At 40.2% G+C, this 17,451-nt stretch overlaps 1 protein-coding gene across 2 annotated transcripts in view; it reads left to right on the forward strand.

Annotated features, from left to right (window-relative positions):
- alcama (activated leukocyte cell adhesion molecule a) overlaps positions 1-17,451 on the forward strand; it is a 64,455-nt gene that overhangs the window by 44,286 nt on the left and 2,718 nt on the right. For both annotated transcript variants that reach the window (XM_053441376.1, XM_053441375.1), the window contains exons 8-15: positions 174-306; positions 5,345-5,457; positions 6,128-6,251; positions 7,496-7,617; positions 7,771-7,900; positions 9,483-9,509; positions 11,019-11,133; positions 11,448-11,567. In XM_053441376.1, the coding sequence (XP_053297351.1) occupies positions 174-306; positions 5,345-5,457; positions 6,128-6,251; positions 7,496-7,617; positions 7,771-7,900; positions 9,483-9,509; positions 11,019-11,133; positions 11,448-11,532 (849 nt within the window). In that variant the 3' untranslated portion in view covers positions 11,533-11,567. The remainder of the gene's footprint in view (positions 1-173; positions 307-5,344; positions 5,458-6,127; positions 6,252-7,495; positions 7,618-7,770; positions 7,901-9,482; positions 9,510-11,018; positions 11,134-11,447; positions 11,568-17,451) is intronic.

The raw sequence follows: 17,451 nt of genomic DNA on the forward strand, positions 1-17,451 counted from the left end.
AGTCATTAATTGGACCTCTATATTTCGTTCTTTCTCTAAGAAATGGCTCCTGTCTTCATCCCTGCTTCTATCTTGCTTTTTTTTTATAATTTCCTGATATTCTATTAGAAATGACAGAAGCTAATGTTACCTCTCTCTTCTCCATGCTCCCCATTCTCTTATCTCTCAACCAGGGCAAGAAAATACAGGTGGAAAATTCGGACAACTACTCCTTGGCTGCCATCAACAGAGAGGCTACAGGGGAATACAAATGCACCCTGACTGACAATGAGAAATTGGAGGCTTCCCAAAGCATCGTTGTTGGCTGTGAGTACTCGTGACATATGCAAGTGACTTAGCATACTGTCCCACAACACTGCTGTATTCCAGTTAAAAACCTCTAACCGCTGTCCTGGCTTTCGCTTGAGCCAACAAATGGCTACTTCTCTAAAACTCGCCTATGTTCTTTCCAACTTGATTGAAATTTATTACAAGAAATTTCCATTCACTGTAAATAAAGTAATGCAAGCAGAGTAATGGCAACCAACTTGATACTTTGATAGCCCAGCCTTGCAGGGTGGCAATGCATTGAGTGCCAGGCAGGGAAATGGAGAACTAATAAGAAATTTCACATCGAGTGAGCAAAAGTGACAAGGTTTTTGGGCAGTAATTCATTTCTTCCAACTGCTAAGCTGTTTCCCAGCACACCCTTAAGTAATTTCTCCTTGGTTCCCAGGTGCATGTTTCTGAGTCTTCAGAACAAATGGGCTCTATGATGGTCAAACAGAACAAGCTTGACGCATTTTCCCTCCTCAATGTCCCATGTTGCAGTTTCAGTATGTTTCACATATCTTAAAGAAAGAATAGTTTTTTCAGCTCCCACAGGGTTCCCACGGTACCTGGAAACCATGGAAAACATGGAATTTATTTTTTCATTTTCCAGGTTTGGAAAAGTCATGGAAACTGAGCAAAAGTGAACACTTACATGGAAATTGAAACAGTTATCCTGGAAAATTGTATTGGATGATGTGTAAAATAGTAATAAAATGAAACTATTGAACACAGAATTAAGATAAGTTTATAAAAACCCTTTACATGTGAACAGCTCTTACTGTAGATAGAAATGGATGATCCCATGTTGTAGAACATGCTCTTGGCATCCTATCTGGTGTATTGGATGTTGGAATTTGATGAGGCAACCTGGTGATATGGACTTTAAAAGTATAGTTTCGGATTGGTGGACTTCGGGAATAATAACCGAGAAACATTACTCGCGATCTCAATAGAAGGGTCAAATACATGCATTTCCCAGCCAACACGGGAGCCTTGACATCTACAGTGAAACTTCTTATGCAAGTTTATCCTCAAATGTAAGAAGCTGTGTTTCAACTGTGTGATAAACCTGGGTTTATCAACGTTAGTTAGTAACCTGTGCAATCTTGCTAGCTAGCAAGCTGCAACTTGCTAGCTTCAGCTTACACTAGAATTGTTGACGTAATTTTTACCTTGCTTTTAAAATACTAGAACTATGTTCGATCCCCATATGTATTTCACTCACTGACTTTTCCTAAAACCGTGTTATTCACCACATTTAGGGGAGTTTGTTTTGAATTTGGATTCATTAATGATGGTTAGCAAGCACATGCAGTGCAATCTTGCTAGCCAACATTCAGCTTGCTAACTAACTAGCTAGTGTTGGCTAGCTTGCGTTGCTAGCTAACTACCAATACATTTTCACATTAGGCTGTGACATTACTTCTATGCTAGTTGACATGACCAGTCTAGTCTTGATAAATTTTGTAACATTCATTCTTATATCTACTTTTAGCTATTTTGTGATTTTTCGTTTTTTCTTTAAAAAAATGATACTACTAAATAGGAACATTTGGGGTGAGACGTTTTTTTAGGTTGCTGTACTGAGGAACCACAGGGGAACCAGCCTTATGTTTTTCCTTTTAGGTTCATTAGTTTGATTTACAAAAGCTTTTACAGAGTAAGGGTAGGCATATTACCTCTTCTACGTAAGACTCATAATCTCAAATGTGTGATGCATTACAGGAGTGAGTGACAATGATACGCTGTAGATTCAGGATGAGGAAGAGAAGAGGGGAGAAGATGAAAGAGGAGGATACAAGAGTAGAGGATGACAGAGGAAAAGGGAGAAGAGTGGAGAGGAGTTGAGAAGAGTAGGAAGAGAAGACAGGAGCGGATACGAGAGGGGAGGTGTGGAGAGAAGAGGACAGGATAAGATAGGAGAGGAGTGGAAGAGAGAACAAATATCAATCCCAGTGCTCATGTGTCTCAAAGTTCCCGTTCAATAAATTGTTGTTCATCTACAGATTGTTGCATTATTTCATGCATTGATATATCAATAAGACATAATCTCTAAGCATTTACAATGTAGACTTGACTGGCACATCTTTTAAATCAAGTTAGTAGTCAGGTGTCCTAGGGGGTGGTGTTTGTGAGGGGAGGGGGGCGCGGAAAGGTTCAGGGGCCTATAGATCATTACTTAATATGGTACCTGGAAAATCAGGAGGTAGCATGGAATTGTTTTTCAAGGCAAGCGTGGGAACCCTGTCCCATCTTTTAAATTTAGTTTGTGACTGAGGAAAGAAAAAACAATAACTCTCTAAATTAGACATAGTTAAACATACTTTTGTGATGGTTTGTGTCTCGAGGGAATGTTTTCACGTTGAAAATGAAAGTAGCTGCAGGTTCTCTGGCTAACTGGTTAGCACTTACATAAATATCCTCTGATCACTAGCAGTAAAACATTCACCACCTCTTTGTATGATGTGATTTATTTTCTTATTGTCTAGTAATGTGTTTTTAACGTGCATTTCCATGCAGTTTTCTTGAAATTGGTGCCAAATTGGGAAAAAATTGCCCATATTTATCAATATCGACCCGAAATTAACACTGTAGGCGGACTAATGCATTATACAGCCTTTGCCAAATTAACGATTCGGTCCCAAGCCTTTTGATCCGTGTAAATGGTTGATCACTGTGTCCATGATCGCTATATCGGGTGTAAACCTTAATGTTGGCACTTACTCATAGCACTTTGTAGTTTGGCTTTCTTGAAGAAATAGTACTTAAAAAGCGTCAGCTAAATGAAATGGAATGTAATGGAATATAATTGTGGGAACTGTTGGGTTTCTCGATTTTTGACCTTAATTTGTAAAGTTCCTTGAGATTATGTATGTTATGATTTGGCACTACAAATTAAATTGAATTGAATTGAACAACAGGGGGTGTTACAATAAGTTGTTGTTAATAAGTTACTGCTGACTTTGAAGTAGCTTCTTAAGTTTACTCTATTTATTTTGGCATTTTCTATTATAACAAAAAGAATGGCACCAATGTATTGCTGCTTTATGGTTATTGGAGAAATTGATTTGTAATTCATAAATGCTATAAAAAGCTTTTTGTGCTGTTTAACAGTCATTCCAGGTACATACAGTCAATGATGAGATGCTATCTTCTAGGGATGCACCGATATGGAAATTCTTGGCCGATACCGATACCGATATTTAAAATAACAATCTGGCCGATAGCCGATACCGATATTTGTTTATTTTCTTTTTGTTGTTATTCATTCACCCTTTTGTGTCAGAAAAATAATTAAATCATTATTTAGAAAGCACTATTTAAAAAAATGTCAGCCCTTCATCACTCTTATCTTTTAATGAGCACAGATTGAATCAGATTTATGAAACAATCTTTGATTTAACTAAACTTTATTTAACAGAGACATATTATGCCCATTTTACCGCAAGTTGAAATGGTTCCTTGGGATCTTAATGAAATGTCTGTAACATATTTTGGTCAAAATACCACAAGGGTAATTTAAAACAGCACCTTTTTACCCTGTCTAAAACAGCCCTGTTAAAGTATCATTATAGAGAACGCTCTTCTCATTGATTTACGGTAGCAGTATTGCCCGTTTATTAGATGTGTTACGGCTTCTGTGTGTATGACGTATGTTGTCAATTCCCTTGTTACCTGTGCATGAGACGGATGAATAGAGCTGATGCACATGAGAATAAAGTACTTAAACAGACGCTACGCTCATACTTTTTACACCAAGTTACACTGCGTGAGTCAAGATAACTTAACAAGCCCTCCTCAGTTTTACCTGTTTTGAGTGTCGGGCAGAAATCACATCGCGTCAACACCCACCGTGGCCCTTCGCGATGCTTGTTTTAATTAAACAGTCGGATTCCCCTGGTCCGCACCAGTTCTCAGTCAGCTGCTAGGCGCCAGCCGGAGGGTTCCCCCAGTGGTCGCCATAGCTGAGGTGATCCGCGAGAAGGGCCCGACACGCGTCCAGAGTGGCCGCCGCTGACCGCGTACCCGGTCCCCTCCAACGGCCCGCCTTCCGCGCCGGCGATGGACACCGCCCCACGGTACAAGAGAAAGAAAGCCCCCCCACCAGTGACGCCGTGAGGTGCCACCGGATGAGGACCTCCCGGTGCCGCACACTGAGCCTCCGGCGGCGCGGAGAGGAGGGCGACGGAGGGACTGCTCCCCCAGCCGCGGCACGTGCCCAGCGGTTTTACCACAAATATGAACATCGGCCAATGATATCGGTGAAAGTCAAGTTTGTTACGATAAGCCGATATCAGTAAACGAGGCGAATATCGGCCGCTACCGATGTTCGGCCGATAAATTGGTGCATCCCTACTACCTTCTGTCAGAAATCTCACAGGCAGACACTGAGGGCCTCATTTTATTAATCAAATCAGAGAGAGAATCTTTGGATCACAGAACTAAAAGTTTATGAATAGTGTAGTAGTAGTGTGTGATGCTGGAGATTTTGTTTAGAAAGCCTAAAATTAACACTTATTGTAGGAGGAGTCCTCATTGACATTTGGAGGAGCCTCTATGGAACAGATAATAACTTAATTTTACAATAAGCAGTAAAGCTAATGAAATTGAAGTTCATTCACTAGGGTTATAGTTTGCAGATTTGGACACAAGTTATTATTTGTATCATATGTTCTTTTGCCCTTTACAATTCACATGAGAAATAACATTTTAGCAGCCTGCTCCATCATCCTGCAGTTTTCTGCAGATCTGATCCTGTGTACATTGGTAATTAGCTTCCTACCTCCATGAGGAGAAGAATTCATCTGTGGCACTTAGGAACGGAAAATGAGCTTCAAAGAAAAATGTACAAAACTGTTATTCAAGTTGTCACCTTAAGCCTTGAAGACTATTTCTAATAAGAATGTACTCAAACGTCATTCATTAAGACTGAATAAATGTTGTCAAATCTGAGAACATTTTGCCACTGAACTGGCTGGTGGAGGAAAAACAACCTTGTTGTCATAATACTTTTTCTCTCTTATTTTCTCAGTCCTTGACCTGAGTCTGAGTCCAACTGGGAAGGTTGACAAGAGACTAGGGGACGCCTTGTCTGTGAAGTTGGAGAAGAACACCTCAGGGGCTACCGAGGTGTCTTGGACAAAGGTAAAGGGTGTTGGGTTTGTTTTTTTGTGAAACAGTCTGCCGTGAAACATAGGAAATTAAAGAGTTGAAGGAACAGCTTGTTTGTTAAACTGTCTCGTCGAACACTCAGCCAGTAATAAAACCTGACAGCAGAAACTCAGTGCTGTGAATAGTAGTCATTGATCATTTGTTTTTCCTTCCAGTCCTGTGGAGCTTAATGGTTGTGTCAAACCTTTCATTTCGTGTGTGTCTGACAGCTAGCTTAACTTATACTACATATTCTACATTTATAGACTAGATGATGGATTTTTATAAACAAAGGTAGGAATCCTAGTAATCTGGATAATATATGGGGTAAATGTAATGAATAACATTTAATACAAAACTTAAGGAAAGTGCCTGGATCATTGTAGCAGTAAAGTAGTATACACTGCAGATACAGTAACACCAGGCATTAGATTAGAAGAGTGTCTTCGTCATTTTGATATGTAGATTTCAGCAGCAGTAGTTGCTGTCTCTCCACAATTATTTCTGAAATGAATATTCTTCCTCCTCTGAAAAGTGGCCATAGAAAAGAGATGGATAAATGAGTCTGACATCTGGCATACATGGATTTATAGGATGTCCTTGTCAAAGCCAATTTGTGTGTTGCCGTTGTATCTCCATTGCTGACATTGTGTCTGGTTTTCAGAATGGAAAGGCAGTGGAAGAGCCGGAGTTTAGCAAGTTGAGCTATGCTGACGCAGGAGAGTACATATGTAAGGTGTCAATGAACGGCCTCATGCGCCGTCAGAGCTTCGAGCTGGTCGTTGAAGGTGGGTGTCTGTAATTTTGTCTCTCTCCTTCTCCTCGTTTGGCTGTAATAGTAAATATCTTGCTACTATATTTAACAGCACAATCTTCTCTTTTACAAAGACGTTATAATTAGAGCTGTGAAAAATAACGCGTTAACGCGTTATGATTAAATTACAGGATTAATTCGTTTTTTTATATATACCCACAATTCCATCCACTCTGCACTAGTTGCCGCTCTAATGCCGTTAGCTGCTATTCAAACAAACTTACAACATGGATAATTCTGATGAACCTGAGAACCTTCTGGATGGGAAGATTGTGTTCCAAAAAACAAAGATCGAACATTCAATAAAACCAAGGTGACATGCACACTCTGTGGGAAGACGTTATCGTTTCACAGTAGTAATACCCGCCTAAAGTACCACCGCAACGCGAAGCATGTGTTGGTCGGCGAGGGGCGTTCAGGTGGAATGCGCCATACCAGACTCACTCTCAGGACACATTGGGCAAAAGAAGCGGTCAGCTTTACTGTCATAGAATGTGTACAACATAGTTTGCCTCACCAACTGGCTAAAGAACGACTAGCTAAGAGGACCTTTAGAGGCATTAGATTGTGTCATGGTGTGGTTAATGGTTGTTTGACAAAAAATATAAAAAATGTCAACCATCCTATAAAAAGAATGGCTAAGAAGCTCAAATAATTTCTGTTTGATTTAAAAAGAAAAGAAAAAAGGTTTATTCAACCATACAATGGCTAAGAAGCCCGAATTCTGTTTAGGATGACAATTATATTAATGTACCATATGGAATAGCAAAGACAACTGCTAAAGAACTGCTGAGTTGCAGCACCATTGTTTTGTTTATTTATGAATATAAAAAGAAAACATGTTAAATGTATATATCCTTCTTTTGTCATAACATTTTTGTTTTCACAAAAATATACCCAGAAAATCGGTAATGTGATTAATCATGATTAATCCATAGAAACTTGTGATTAATTTGATTAAAATTTTTAATCATTTCAGAGCCCTAGTTATAATACTTGTATTATTAAACATTTATAAATCAAAATTAAACCACATAACATTTTATAATAAGTTGACCTGACAAAGTGCATTAAATAGTCAAAATCAACTGGGTGTCTGCGCTCCTGAATACACCTGTTTTTCTGGAGCCACTAACATTCTGCAAACCTAGATACATCACATTAATATTTGTGTGTGATAAAATGTTACTTCATAAGTAAATAATGTGTTTACATCAGGGAAGCCTGTGATCACCAGTCTGACCAAACACCGGGCTGGTGATGCCGAACACAAAGTTCTGACCTGCGAGGCTGAGGGAGTACCAGAACCCAGGTTCCAATGGAGCGTCAATAACACTAAGGTAAGTGTTGGTGGCAAATGTGTGTCTGTGTGTTTATATTTGTTAATATGTCTAGATTAGTTGGGGAAAGTGTCTTTCTATCTCTAGAAAACATTTATATAATAATAATAATCATCTTGTATTTCCATTAATGTCTTTTTCTTGCTGCTCCAGGAGGAGAGCTCCTATATCAATGGCAAGGCCACCCATAAAATCACTGTGGTCCCAAAGGTGAACCTGACTGTCAGCTGCAGTGTCAGAAATAGGCTGGGAGATGACATCATGACCATCAATGTTTCCTCTGGTAAGATAATTCTTGTCTGCAAGGTGGTCGGCTGGTTATATTTTCCTATTTGTGGGAAATGTAGTCTAATCAAGTCAAGAAATATTTATTATCCCGAAGGGGTAATTTGTTTTACCGCAAGTGCAAGACAAAAACAGACAATTAATAAATACAGTGCAAATGAAAACAATATAAAAATATAAAAATCACAATGAGTAATTTAAAAGGCAAATGGCAGCAGGGATAAATTAGGGATTGTAAGAGCATATTTCAGATAACCCTAACCCCCTAACCCAGCTTAATTAGTTGAGCCTTGTTTTAATAGTGACAACTCATTGTAACACTTCACTTCTGATTCTACAAAAAAGAGACATTACATTTTAGAACAATTAAAGAGAGAAAACACCAAACAGTCACTTTCAGGGTCATCTGAGGAGATAAGATAAAACTTTAAAGAGTGACACACTGATAATCAGTTATTTTACCTATTTAAATTAACAGGGTATAGCAAAGGTAATAAGAGTTAGAACGTTTTAGGCGTTTAGTCATTGAAAAGAGATTAATGGTTAAGAAATTTTAAAAGAAACATTACAATTTTAGCTGCAAGGAGGGATGACATTTTTGCAAAATATACAGAGGAAAATAACAGAAATTATTTGGAATAATGAATAGACCAGATATTAAATATATTAACTATGAGGCGTTATTGACATTGACTAAACTAGAATTGTTTAAAACTCAGTTAATCTTATAGTGGTGAAAACAATCAGCTATGAGTTCACACTTTTTGTCCAATCACTTTGTGGAGCGAAGAACAGTTGGTCTGATGATGATGATGATGTCGATGTTGATGATGGTGACAGAACAGCTAAAGAACTGATTTATGCAGCTTTACTCCCATGAAGGAAGTTACTCACTGCAGATGTTTGAAGACTTGTGATGCTGGTTTTCTTTCCTTTATTGTTAGAATACAAAATAAAATGATCTAATAAATAAAGGATGACTACACTCCAACAGTGTCATCGGTTCAGGTGAAATGTGGCTGAATCAAACCACTGCAGAATGTGCTTATGTTGAACTTTTATTTAAATGTGTGCAGGGAAACCAATTACACTAAATCCTTACACTTTACCTACTATAGAGACTGGGATGGGGAAAAGAAACATAAGCAAAAAGAGCATGTAATGAAAGGCCATAGCTGTCAAACACTAAGCTAACACTGAATGCCAGTGTGATATCATTTCATTTCAGGCATACATGCTGTGCCATTGCTGTTCCTTCTCATTCTTTCTTTCTGTCTGTGATAACCCTTCTTTTGTCTCCCTCCTCCTTCCCTACTTCCTTGTTTGGCTGATTTACTATTTGTTGGGGTTATAAACATGTCTCGCTTTTTTTTCAGCTGCAGTCTCAGAGCCAATGTATACTTGGCATACCATTGACGAGCAAAGTAAATTCTTGGTTTTAGTAACTGTATTACTGTTTGATTTCATCTTGTCAGGCTGTATCTGGCAGAATCAGTGCAGAATCCAGTCTGACAAACAGAAGATGTATGTTTTGTTTGTCTTTTATTTTTGAGTTCTAATTTATTTATGTTTGATTTCAGTTTTTAAAGAGGACAGGGAGGAAAAAGGTAAGGATTTTTTTTCCTTTTCCAATATCTTTATTTAATTTTGGTAATGTTAGCACATAATCTGACAATAAACACTATCACTCTCTGCTCTTGCATTTACTGACCCATATCCATCACCCCACATGCAGACAAGACTGTGTCTTATCAGGCACCATCAACTTATCTCATATCTTCATTATGTGTCTTCAAGCGGACTCACTCATGCAGAGGAAATCTCAGAGGCTGATTAGACAAATTAGAGTGTTTGATTATTATTTACCCACTGCAGATGGTTTTGCTAAAAGATGAAAACACAGTTGTCAGACCTATGTATGTGCCACAGTTACTGCCGCCATCTGAACTACTCATTAACTGTGGATGTGGGACTACAAGTTATTCAAAGTACATTGAATCAATTGACAATGTATGATAATATTTAGTGAGGTGGTGAGGTGTGTGGGTATGAGAAGCATCTTCAGTAAGTGTCAGGCCCAAGACAAGAGGCAGGACAGGATCCCCACATGACCTGTAGCTATTCTCAGCTATAGTAAGGGGTCTAATCCCTAACACCATGAAACAATGTGCACGAGAAAATAACAAGCATAAGAAGAAGAAGCCCAGCGGTATGCTTTGAGAAGTTATTGAGTTCAAGTTTAAAAAGGAATCAGACGGGGAAAAGACTGTAGCCTGGATGGTTTGTCAGTGGACACTTATTTATTAAATAATTTAGGTATAGTATACAACAAAAGGCCGGATGCACTCAATAAGCTCTCAGGTTTCATTAAAGCCCTTGTAGCGGCTGATAACGTACATCACTTGTTGCACATCATTCAGCGGGCAGCTAGTTAAGACTCATGATATGATCAGATTTCTTTCCTCAGGTTTTCTTGTAAAAACCTAAATGTTTCTGAGCGAATGTGATCAGAGAGCATTTACTCAAAATGTGTAATGTGCTGAAATATATATGCAGTATTCCACACATACACATGAAGACAAGGTGCTCAGGGTGATTTGAGGGATGTTGAGCTGCACAGAAACATTCAGTAGAATGATATGTGTGATTACAAAGTGCACAAAGATGATGGAGCAGAATGTAAAGTTAGCATGACTTTCTCACAGTCATGCATTTTCTCTCCCTGTGTCTCCCTGACAAACTGATATAATGCTGCTCTTTTAAAGGAACATGCACAAGACAGCGTCTCCTCCAAACTATCCAACTTTTTACTGTGAGCTGCTGATGATCTTATTTCCCTGGAATATTAACAAGCTACACCGGTTGTTTTAAAGTGATGGTTTTAATGTTACTATAGTGATAAGACAACACACTGCTGTACTGTAAGCACAAGACAAAGAAAGAAAGCGTTGTGTGATTAAGAATCAACCAATGAGGGTGTTGCCGGAGTATATATAGTGCAGAGGTGGTCAAATATTTGTACGGAGCATCTCAAGATTATGGTTCTCTGTTTGAACACTGTGTAATTGTGTGTGTTGCTCCTGCATATTAAGTGGAGTGTTGCTTTCTGTTTTCAGGCGCTCAGGAGGATTCAGACGACCAGTCAATGGTCATAGTGGGTATTGTTGCAGGGCTCCTCATAGCTGCTGCAGTAGTTGGATTAATCTACTGGCTCTACCTGAAGAATTCAAGGTATAAAAAACACGGGAGTACGCAGTAGTGTGCACATTTGCATTTTACATTTCAGCTTCGATGACACACGTCAGAGACGTGATAAGCAGCTGTCGATGTAATACCAGGTGGGAGGATTTCACAGCACAAAGCAGAGAGAGAATCAACAGAAGCAGATGCAAGTCCAGAGCAGAGAGTGGGAGCATGACATGTGTATATTGACCAGACGAGTCTGCGGAGTGCTGTTGGCTGACTGACTGTGTTGTCTGCAGCAGGGTTAGAAAGTCATTCTATACCAGGAGTAAATAACACTTGCTGTTCTGTATTCACCACAGGCAAGGAAGCTGGAAAACTGGTGAGAAGGAGTTGGGGACATCTGAGGAGAGCAAGAAACTAGAGGAAAACAATCACACTGTTTAAAAGATGCTCAGTCTGTACTATGTGGGATGAAAGAGGTAATAATTTACACACAAATACTGGTGGTCCAATTCAAGTGCAGTTTTGAAATAGTTTAATTAGAAAACCATTATACTTTTTGTTCTGAATTATAATTCCAGTTTATTACAACTTGTCTTAATTCTGAAGGTTTTGTTGCAACCTCGTTGCTATCTATGGAAGCCCATTTCCGACACTGTAAGGAAGAAAATAAAAATCTGTATCTCATAATTATGACTTAGTATCTCATTAGATACTATCTCATAATAATGAGATGCTAAGTCATAATTATGAGATACAGATTTTTATTTTCTTCATCACAGTGGCGGAAATGGGCTTCCATACCTATCCGTACATGCATCTCAATATGTGGATTGTAAAAAAAAGTCAGGGATCAATACATATGATACATATGGTGAGACACTTAAACAAACAGACAGGTTTGTCAAACGTCTTTGAAAGAATGACAAAGGTGACTGACTTCCTGTTTCAAATGTAACCTCTGAAAATCCTCTGTAATGAGGCTGTGCTCAGGTTTTGAACCTTTGATCCTTTTGTTTTAGATATGTGGTTCTTTACACGTTTGACTTGTCACCTTTGACCCAAAAGTATGTTTACTTGGGAAACCCTTCAAATTGTGCATAAACAGGCTTTTACCAATTCAAATTTATATTATAAATAAAGGGGCAATAAATACATTTTCGGATTATCAAAAGGGAGACAGATAAAACTTTGCTTTCTTATTAACAATATTCCAGGTATTCAATGCTTAAATAAACATTTACATTCAAATATTTAATATTAACTTGTTAAATTGAAGTGCAATATGAACAATAGTAAATTAGAAATAGTGTTTTCAGTGTTTCCCACTGAATTATCTAGACTGACAGCCCGCCATATTCTAATTTGTTACACCTAGTGATTTACACGATTCTTGATACCAATTTCGATACTGCAGCAAAAATCAAAAACAAACAATGAATCCATCTCACATCAACACACACCAGGGCCGGGTCTAGGCAGGGGCAAGAGGGGGCCTGGCCCCCTCAAATAAATGTTGTGCCCCCTCAAACTAAATCCCCCAAAATATATTAAATTTCATATATTTTTTATTATCTCATGCTTCTCTCCTCCGCTCCACTTCTTAATGTCTTAATGTCTTGCTTGCCCCCTCAAATATAAAATATATCAAGTTGTTTCTCATGTCATGTTTCTCACCTCCGCTCCATCTCCCCTTTTCGCTCTGCTCAGTGTATCGGCCTGCTGCCGGTTCACTGTGAGGGATAGCTGTCTGCCCAACTTCCAATCACCCTTTAGTATGCAAATGAGCTAGTGTCAGGTTTCTAATAGCAGCTTGCAGCAGTAAACTGCGAAGCAAAGGAGCTCTGTTAAATTCAGTCATAGTGTTTTGTGTAGTGACATACTTAATTGCTAATAACATAATAAAAACAAGAGTTAATATTTTTCTTGAAAATCTTTATTTGCTCAGCCAACAACAACAACCAAAACCTAGATCAGGGTGTGTGGGCCCACAGTCCCTGTCATGTGTCACAGCACGGGGAGAGAGCACTGTCCGCTACCTGCCACAGACTGAGCACAAATGATCTGTGCGTGCAGACCCCTAAAGAAAGCCCCGCCCCCACCCAACTTCTGCAATCTGGCTGCTATTTTACAATCCCATCTTCACTTTTCCACTCCTGTAAAACTTTCAGCAGACTTGTCCCAACCTTGTGTATCTCATTCTCCTCAGGGACTCAGCCTTGTAAACAAGTGACATACAACACTAGTGTAGAGATTGCTTGCATTCCATTCTGCTGATCATTCTGAGGTTACATATACAATACATCAGTTTTTCAGAGCTTTTAAAAAACATACTCCTCCTGCCCCTACCAATGGAGATCATGGTGGCAATGCTCTAGCTAGCACCTCAGCAGCTAGCGCTGCACCTACCCCTACCAGTGTTGTAGCTAGCAGCGCATCAGCTAACGTTAGTAGTGGTTCTGCTGCCTGCATCACTCCAGCAGTAGCTAGCATAACACCAGCAAGCACTACTTCTACTCTACCTCCTCCTTTCCCAGCTGTTCTTACAGTTAACCCCAAACTTCCCATTTTACCCAGTGACTTAACCACCATTGCACCATCTCAGCTATTATTAAGTAGCTACCCAAAACGTGCATTTAGCAAAAAACTGAGGTCGTTCAATCCTGCCTGGTACCGCACACGACCATGGCTTGAATACTCTGCTGAACGGGATGCATGTTTCTGCTTTCCCTGTCGCAAATACAGTACTGTGAATGAGAGGGATGTTGTGTTCACTCTGACTGGTTTCAACAACTGGAAAGTTGCACTGGAAAGTGACAAAGGGCTGCAGAGGCATGTGTCCTCCCACAACCATGTGCATGCTTCTACTCTCTGGGCTGAGCACCAGAAGAGAGAGGCTACTGGGGAAAATGTTGACACATTATTGGTTGGCAAGACACAGGTAGAGAAAAACCGGTACTATGTTAAGAGTGTGGGCAACGCTGTGAAGTTCCTCTGTGTCAATGAGTTGAGTCTACGTGGAACAACGGAACACAGGCGTGATGCTGCTGGTCATGATGATGATGATATTGCTTCTGGGCTTTTTCTTAAGTTAATGGAATATACCCTTGAGAAAGATGAAAAACTAGCCAGCATCGCCAAGGGTATCCCAAGGAATGCATCATATACATCAAATCACATACAAAATGAAATTATTGACACACTGGCAAACATGGTGCTCGGAGAGATAAAAAAAAAAATGAAAATAATGATGCTGTGGGTTTTTGCCTCAAGAGTGATGGGAGCAGGGACAGGTGTAATGTCGAAAACCTGTCAGTTATGATTAGGTTTGTCAGTGCTTCCCTACCCGAGGAGCATCTCATTGGGTTGCTTGACCTCGACCAACTAGATGCACAGTACATAACCTCTGAGATCCTGAAGTGCCTCTCTGATGCTGGTTACAGTGCTGACAACATTCTGAGCCAGTGTTATGATGGAGCTTCAGTGATGAGTGGGGTGAGAGGAGGTGTTCAAGCTCTGCTCCAACAGAAGCTGGGAAAGTATATACCCTACATTCACTGCTACAACCACCAACTGCACCTGGTAGTTGTGCATGCCATGCAGAGCGAACAACGTACTAAAAGATTCTTTGATCTGTCTTCTTCCTTGTACAACTTTTTTCAGCACCACTACATCACTAGAAAATATGATGCTCCTAATCTTAGGAGGCTAATTCAAATCCGATGGACTAGCCACTATGAGGTGACACGTTATACTACTGAGAATGAAGATCAAATAATCACTGTTCTGTCTGAGGTGGCAACGGATGATGATGCTGCAGTGGATCTGTGCACTGAAGCATCAGGCCTGCTCTGCCAGATTAAGAGGCAGCACTTCTTTAAAATTGGCAAGTTTCTGGTGCAAGTGCTTGGTCTACTGAAACCAGCAAATGCCATACTACAGTCTCAGTCTGTGGATATGTGCAGAGCCTCAAACGAGGTTGGTACAGCACTGGATTCTTTGAGGGCCATGAGGGATCACAGCGATGAGTGGGGAGAGGGAGATCACACAGCAGCTGGGGATGACATTCCAGCAAAGAGAAGGAGAACAATGAATAGGCACCTCAGTGACAGTGTTGTAATTACAACAGTGGGCCACACAGACACAGATGACAGTGTTCCCCCCCCATAAGACACTTAAAAGACCTCTACTAAACATTCTGGACCGGGCAATTACCGAGTTGGAGACAAGATTCTGCCAGAAGAATTTGGAGCTGATGAAGGCCACGTCCAGCCTTGTGCCTACATCTGGCACATTCCTCCATGGAGCTCTGTTGCATCCTTTGGTTGAGCTGGCTGGCACTGATGCAGGATGTCTGAATAATGAAATCCTGGTGGCAAAGCCCATGTTGCTTAAGGAATGCCCCAATGAACCAGATCTGTCTACAGTGTGCAAAACCCTACAGCACTACAAGGCAGCATTTCCCTTGTTGTACAAGTTATACATTACAGCACTGGTCATTGGGGTTTCTTCAGCTGCATGTGAGAGCTCTTTCTCCACACTGTCCCGTGTCTTAACCCCCTTTCGCAGAACTATGCTGCATCACAGAAAGAGGAAACTGGTTATCTTGGCCCATGAAAAGTCAATTACATACAAGCTGGACATGGACGAATTTGTGAGGGAGTTTGCCAAGGGAAACAGGAGGCTGACGTTGACCTAGAGACCTAGGAGAACTTAACTAAAATTAGTGGCCAGCAAAAATGCTGTAGTTAGCCAACGTTGTTTGTTTTTTCTAGGCTAATAGCCTTTGTTTTATTTCTTTAATTTTTTATTTAAAAAACTAAACAAAAACATCCTCCTAAGGGTGTTATAAAAAAAAAAAAAAAAATACAAAAACATCCTCCTGAGGGTATTATAAAAATACAAAAATACAAAAAAATACAAAAAACATACAAAAACATCCTCCTGAGGGATTGCCACCTTATCGTGGTCAGGAGGTTTGAGTGCCTCAGTGACCCTAAGAGCTATACCAACAGAAGCTAGTCTTCATAGGGACACCCAAGTTGGGCAGGTCTTAGGGTAGAGGCCTGACAAAGTGCAGTCAGTTTAGGTTGAGGGTAGGACATACAACTAACAACCCAAGTTCATATATGGTTAGTCTAACAACAATAACTACAATGAAATAAGTGTGCCAAGCATTTGAGACCACAGTACTTTACAAGGCACTTGTTCAGTGTACCCACATCCTAGTGAGTGAATTTGTCAATTAGACATGGTAAAAGGTGCTGGAGCACAATGCCCCCTCAAGATTTGTGGCTGCCCCCTCATACATGCCTGTCTAGACCCGGCCCTGACACACACTCTTTATAAAAATATCTGATTCTTTCTCTTCCATCCATAGGAGTGCACATGTGTGTGTCTGCTCGTCTCTGTCGCTCTGTTTAAATACGTGTCGCAAATACTCCATGGTGAACCAAACAAACACAAAGCAAACCCTGAGCACTGCATGGGTCTCAAGAGTCTCTGACCATTGACAGTGTCCACAGTTAACTTGCAAAGTGAGTGCAGGCCAGCGGGGTAGAGAGGACGGTGGGCATGCCCTGTGCGCCTGCCCCGATCCCGAAGTAGCGGTGGCAACCACCCTTCAGCGGTGGGTTGGTATTGTTCGATACCTTCACTACTCTTCACTATCGACTTTTGTAGTAATCCCTAGTCTCACCTCTGTTTCATAATGAACAACTCACGTTCAAACACATGCATAATTTTCTCTGCTTAAATAGACCGCTTAATAAGGTGGGTGTGTATTATAGATGGTTGTGGAGAGTTAGGCATGTCACACGATTGGGGCAGCGCAGCTCGAGTTGGCTGCCTGAACTACCTTGCATGCATCGCTCCATTTCTCTCACTAAAATGTCTCTTTCATTCACTAGTTTAGGAACCAGTCAATCGGCTCTGTTGCGCGTCAGAACAAACTTTATGCATATGCAGGCGCACCTGTGGTGCCACCACACTATACTCTGGGAAACATCTCTTCAAATGTGTTGCCATGGTTGATTTGTAAACATTGACGTATGGTTGTGTACACCACCCTTATTGCTTTATCAATATAAATAACCATGAATCCAAAATGCTCCCATCTCTAATTCGTCTGCTCCTCCAGTATGACTTTCACTGTCAATGGCTTTAACAAGTCACGTGAACACACACCTGCTTGTCTCATAAACACTAAACTCTCATGAACACACACCTGCTTTTATTTAACTGCATCTCTGAAATTAAATGTTCTCAATAATTACTTCTAAAAGTAACAGCGGCAGTAAAACCGTTTTACATGAATATGTAAACTTTGTAATAATCCAAGGTTCACATGTGTTCACAACTCCT

Source organism: Pleuronectes platessa, chromosome 15, assembly GCF_947347685.1.
Source record: "Pleuronectes platessa chromosome 15, fPlePla1.1, whole genome shotgun sequence".
Classification (NCBI taxonomy): Eukaryota; Metazoa; Chordata; class Actinopteri; order Pleuronectiformes; family Pleuronectidae; genus Pleuronectes; species Pleuronectes platessa.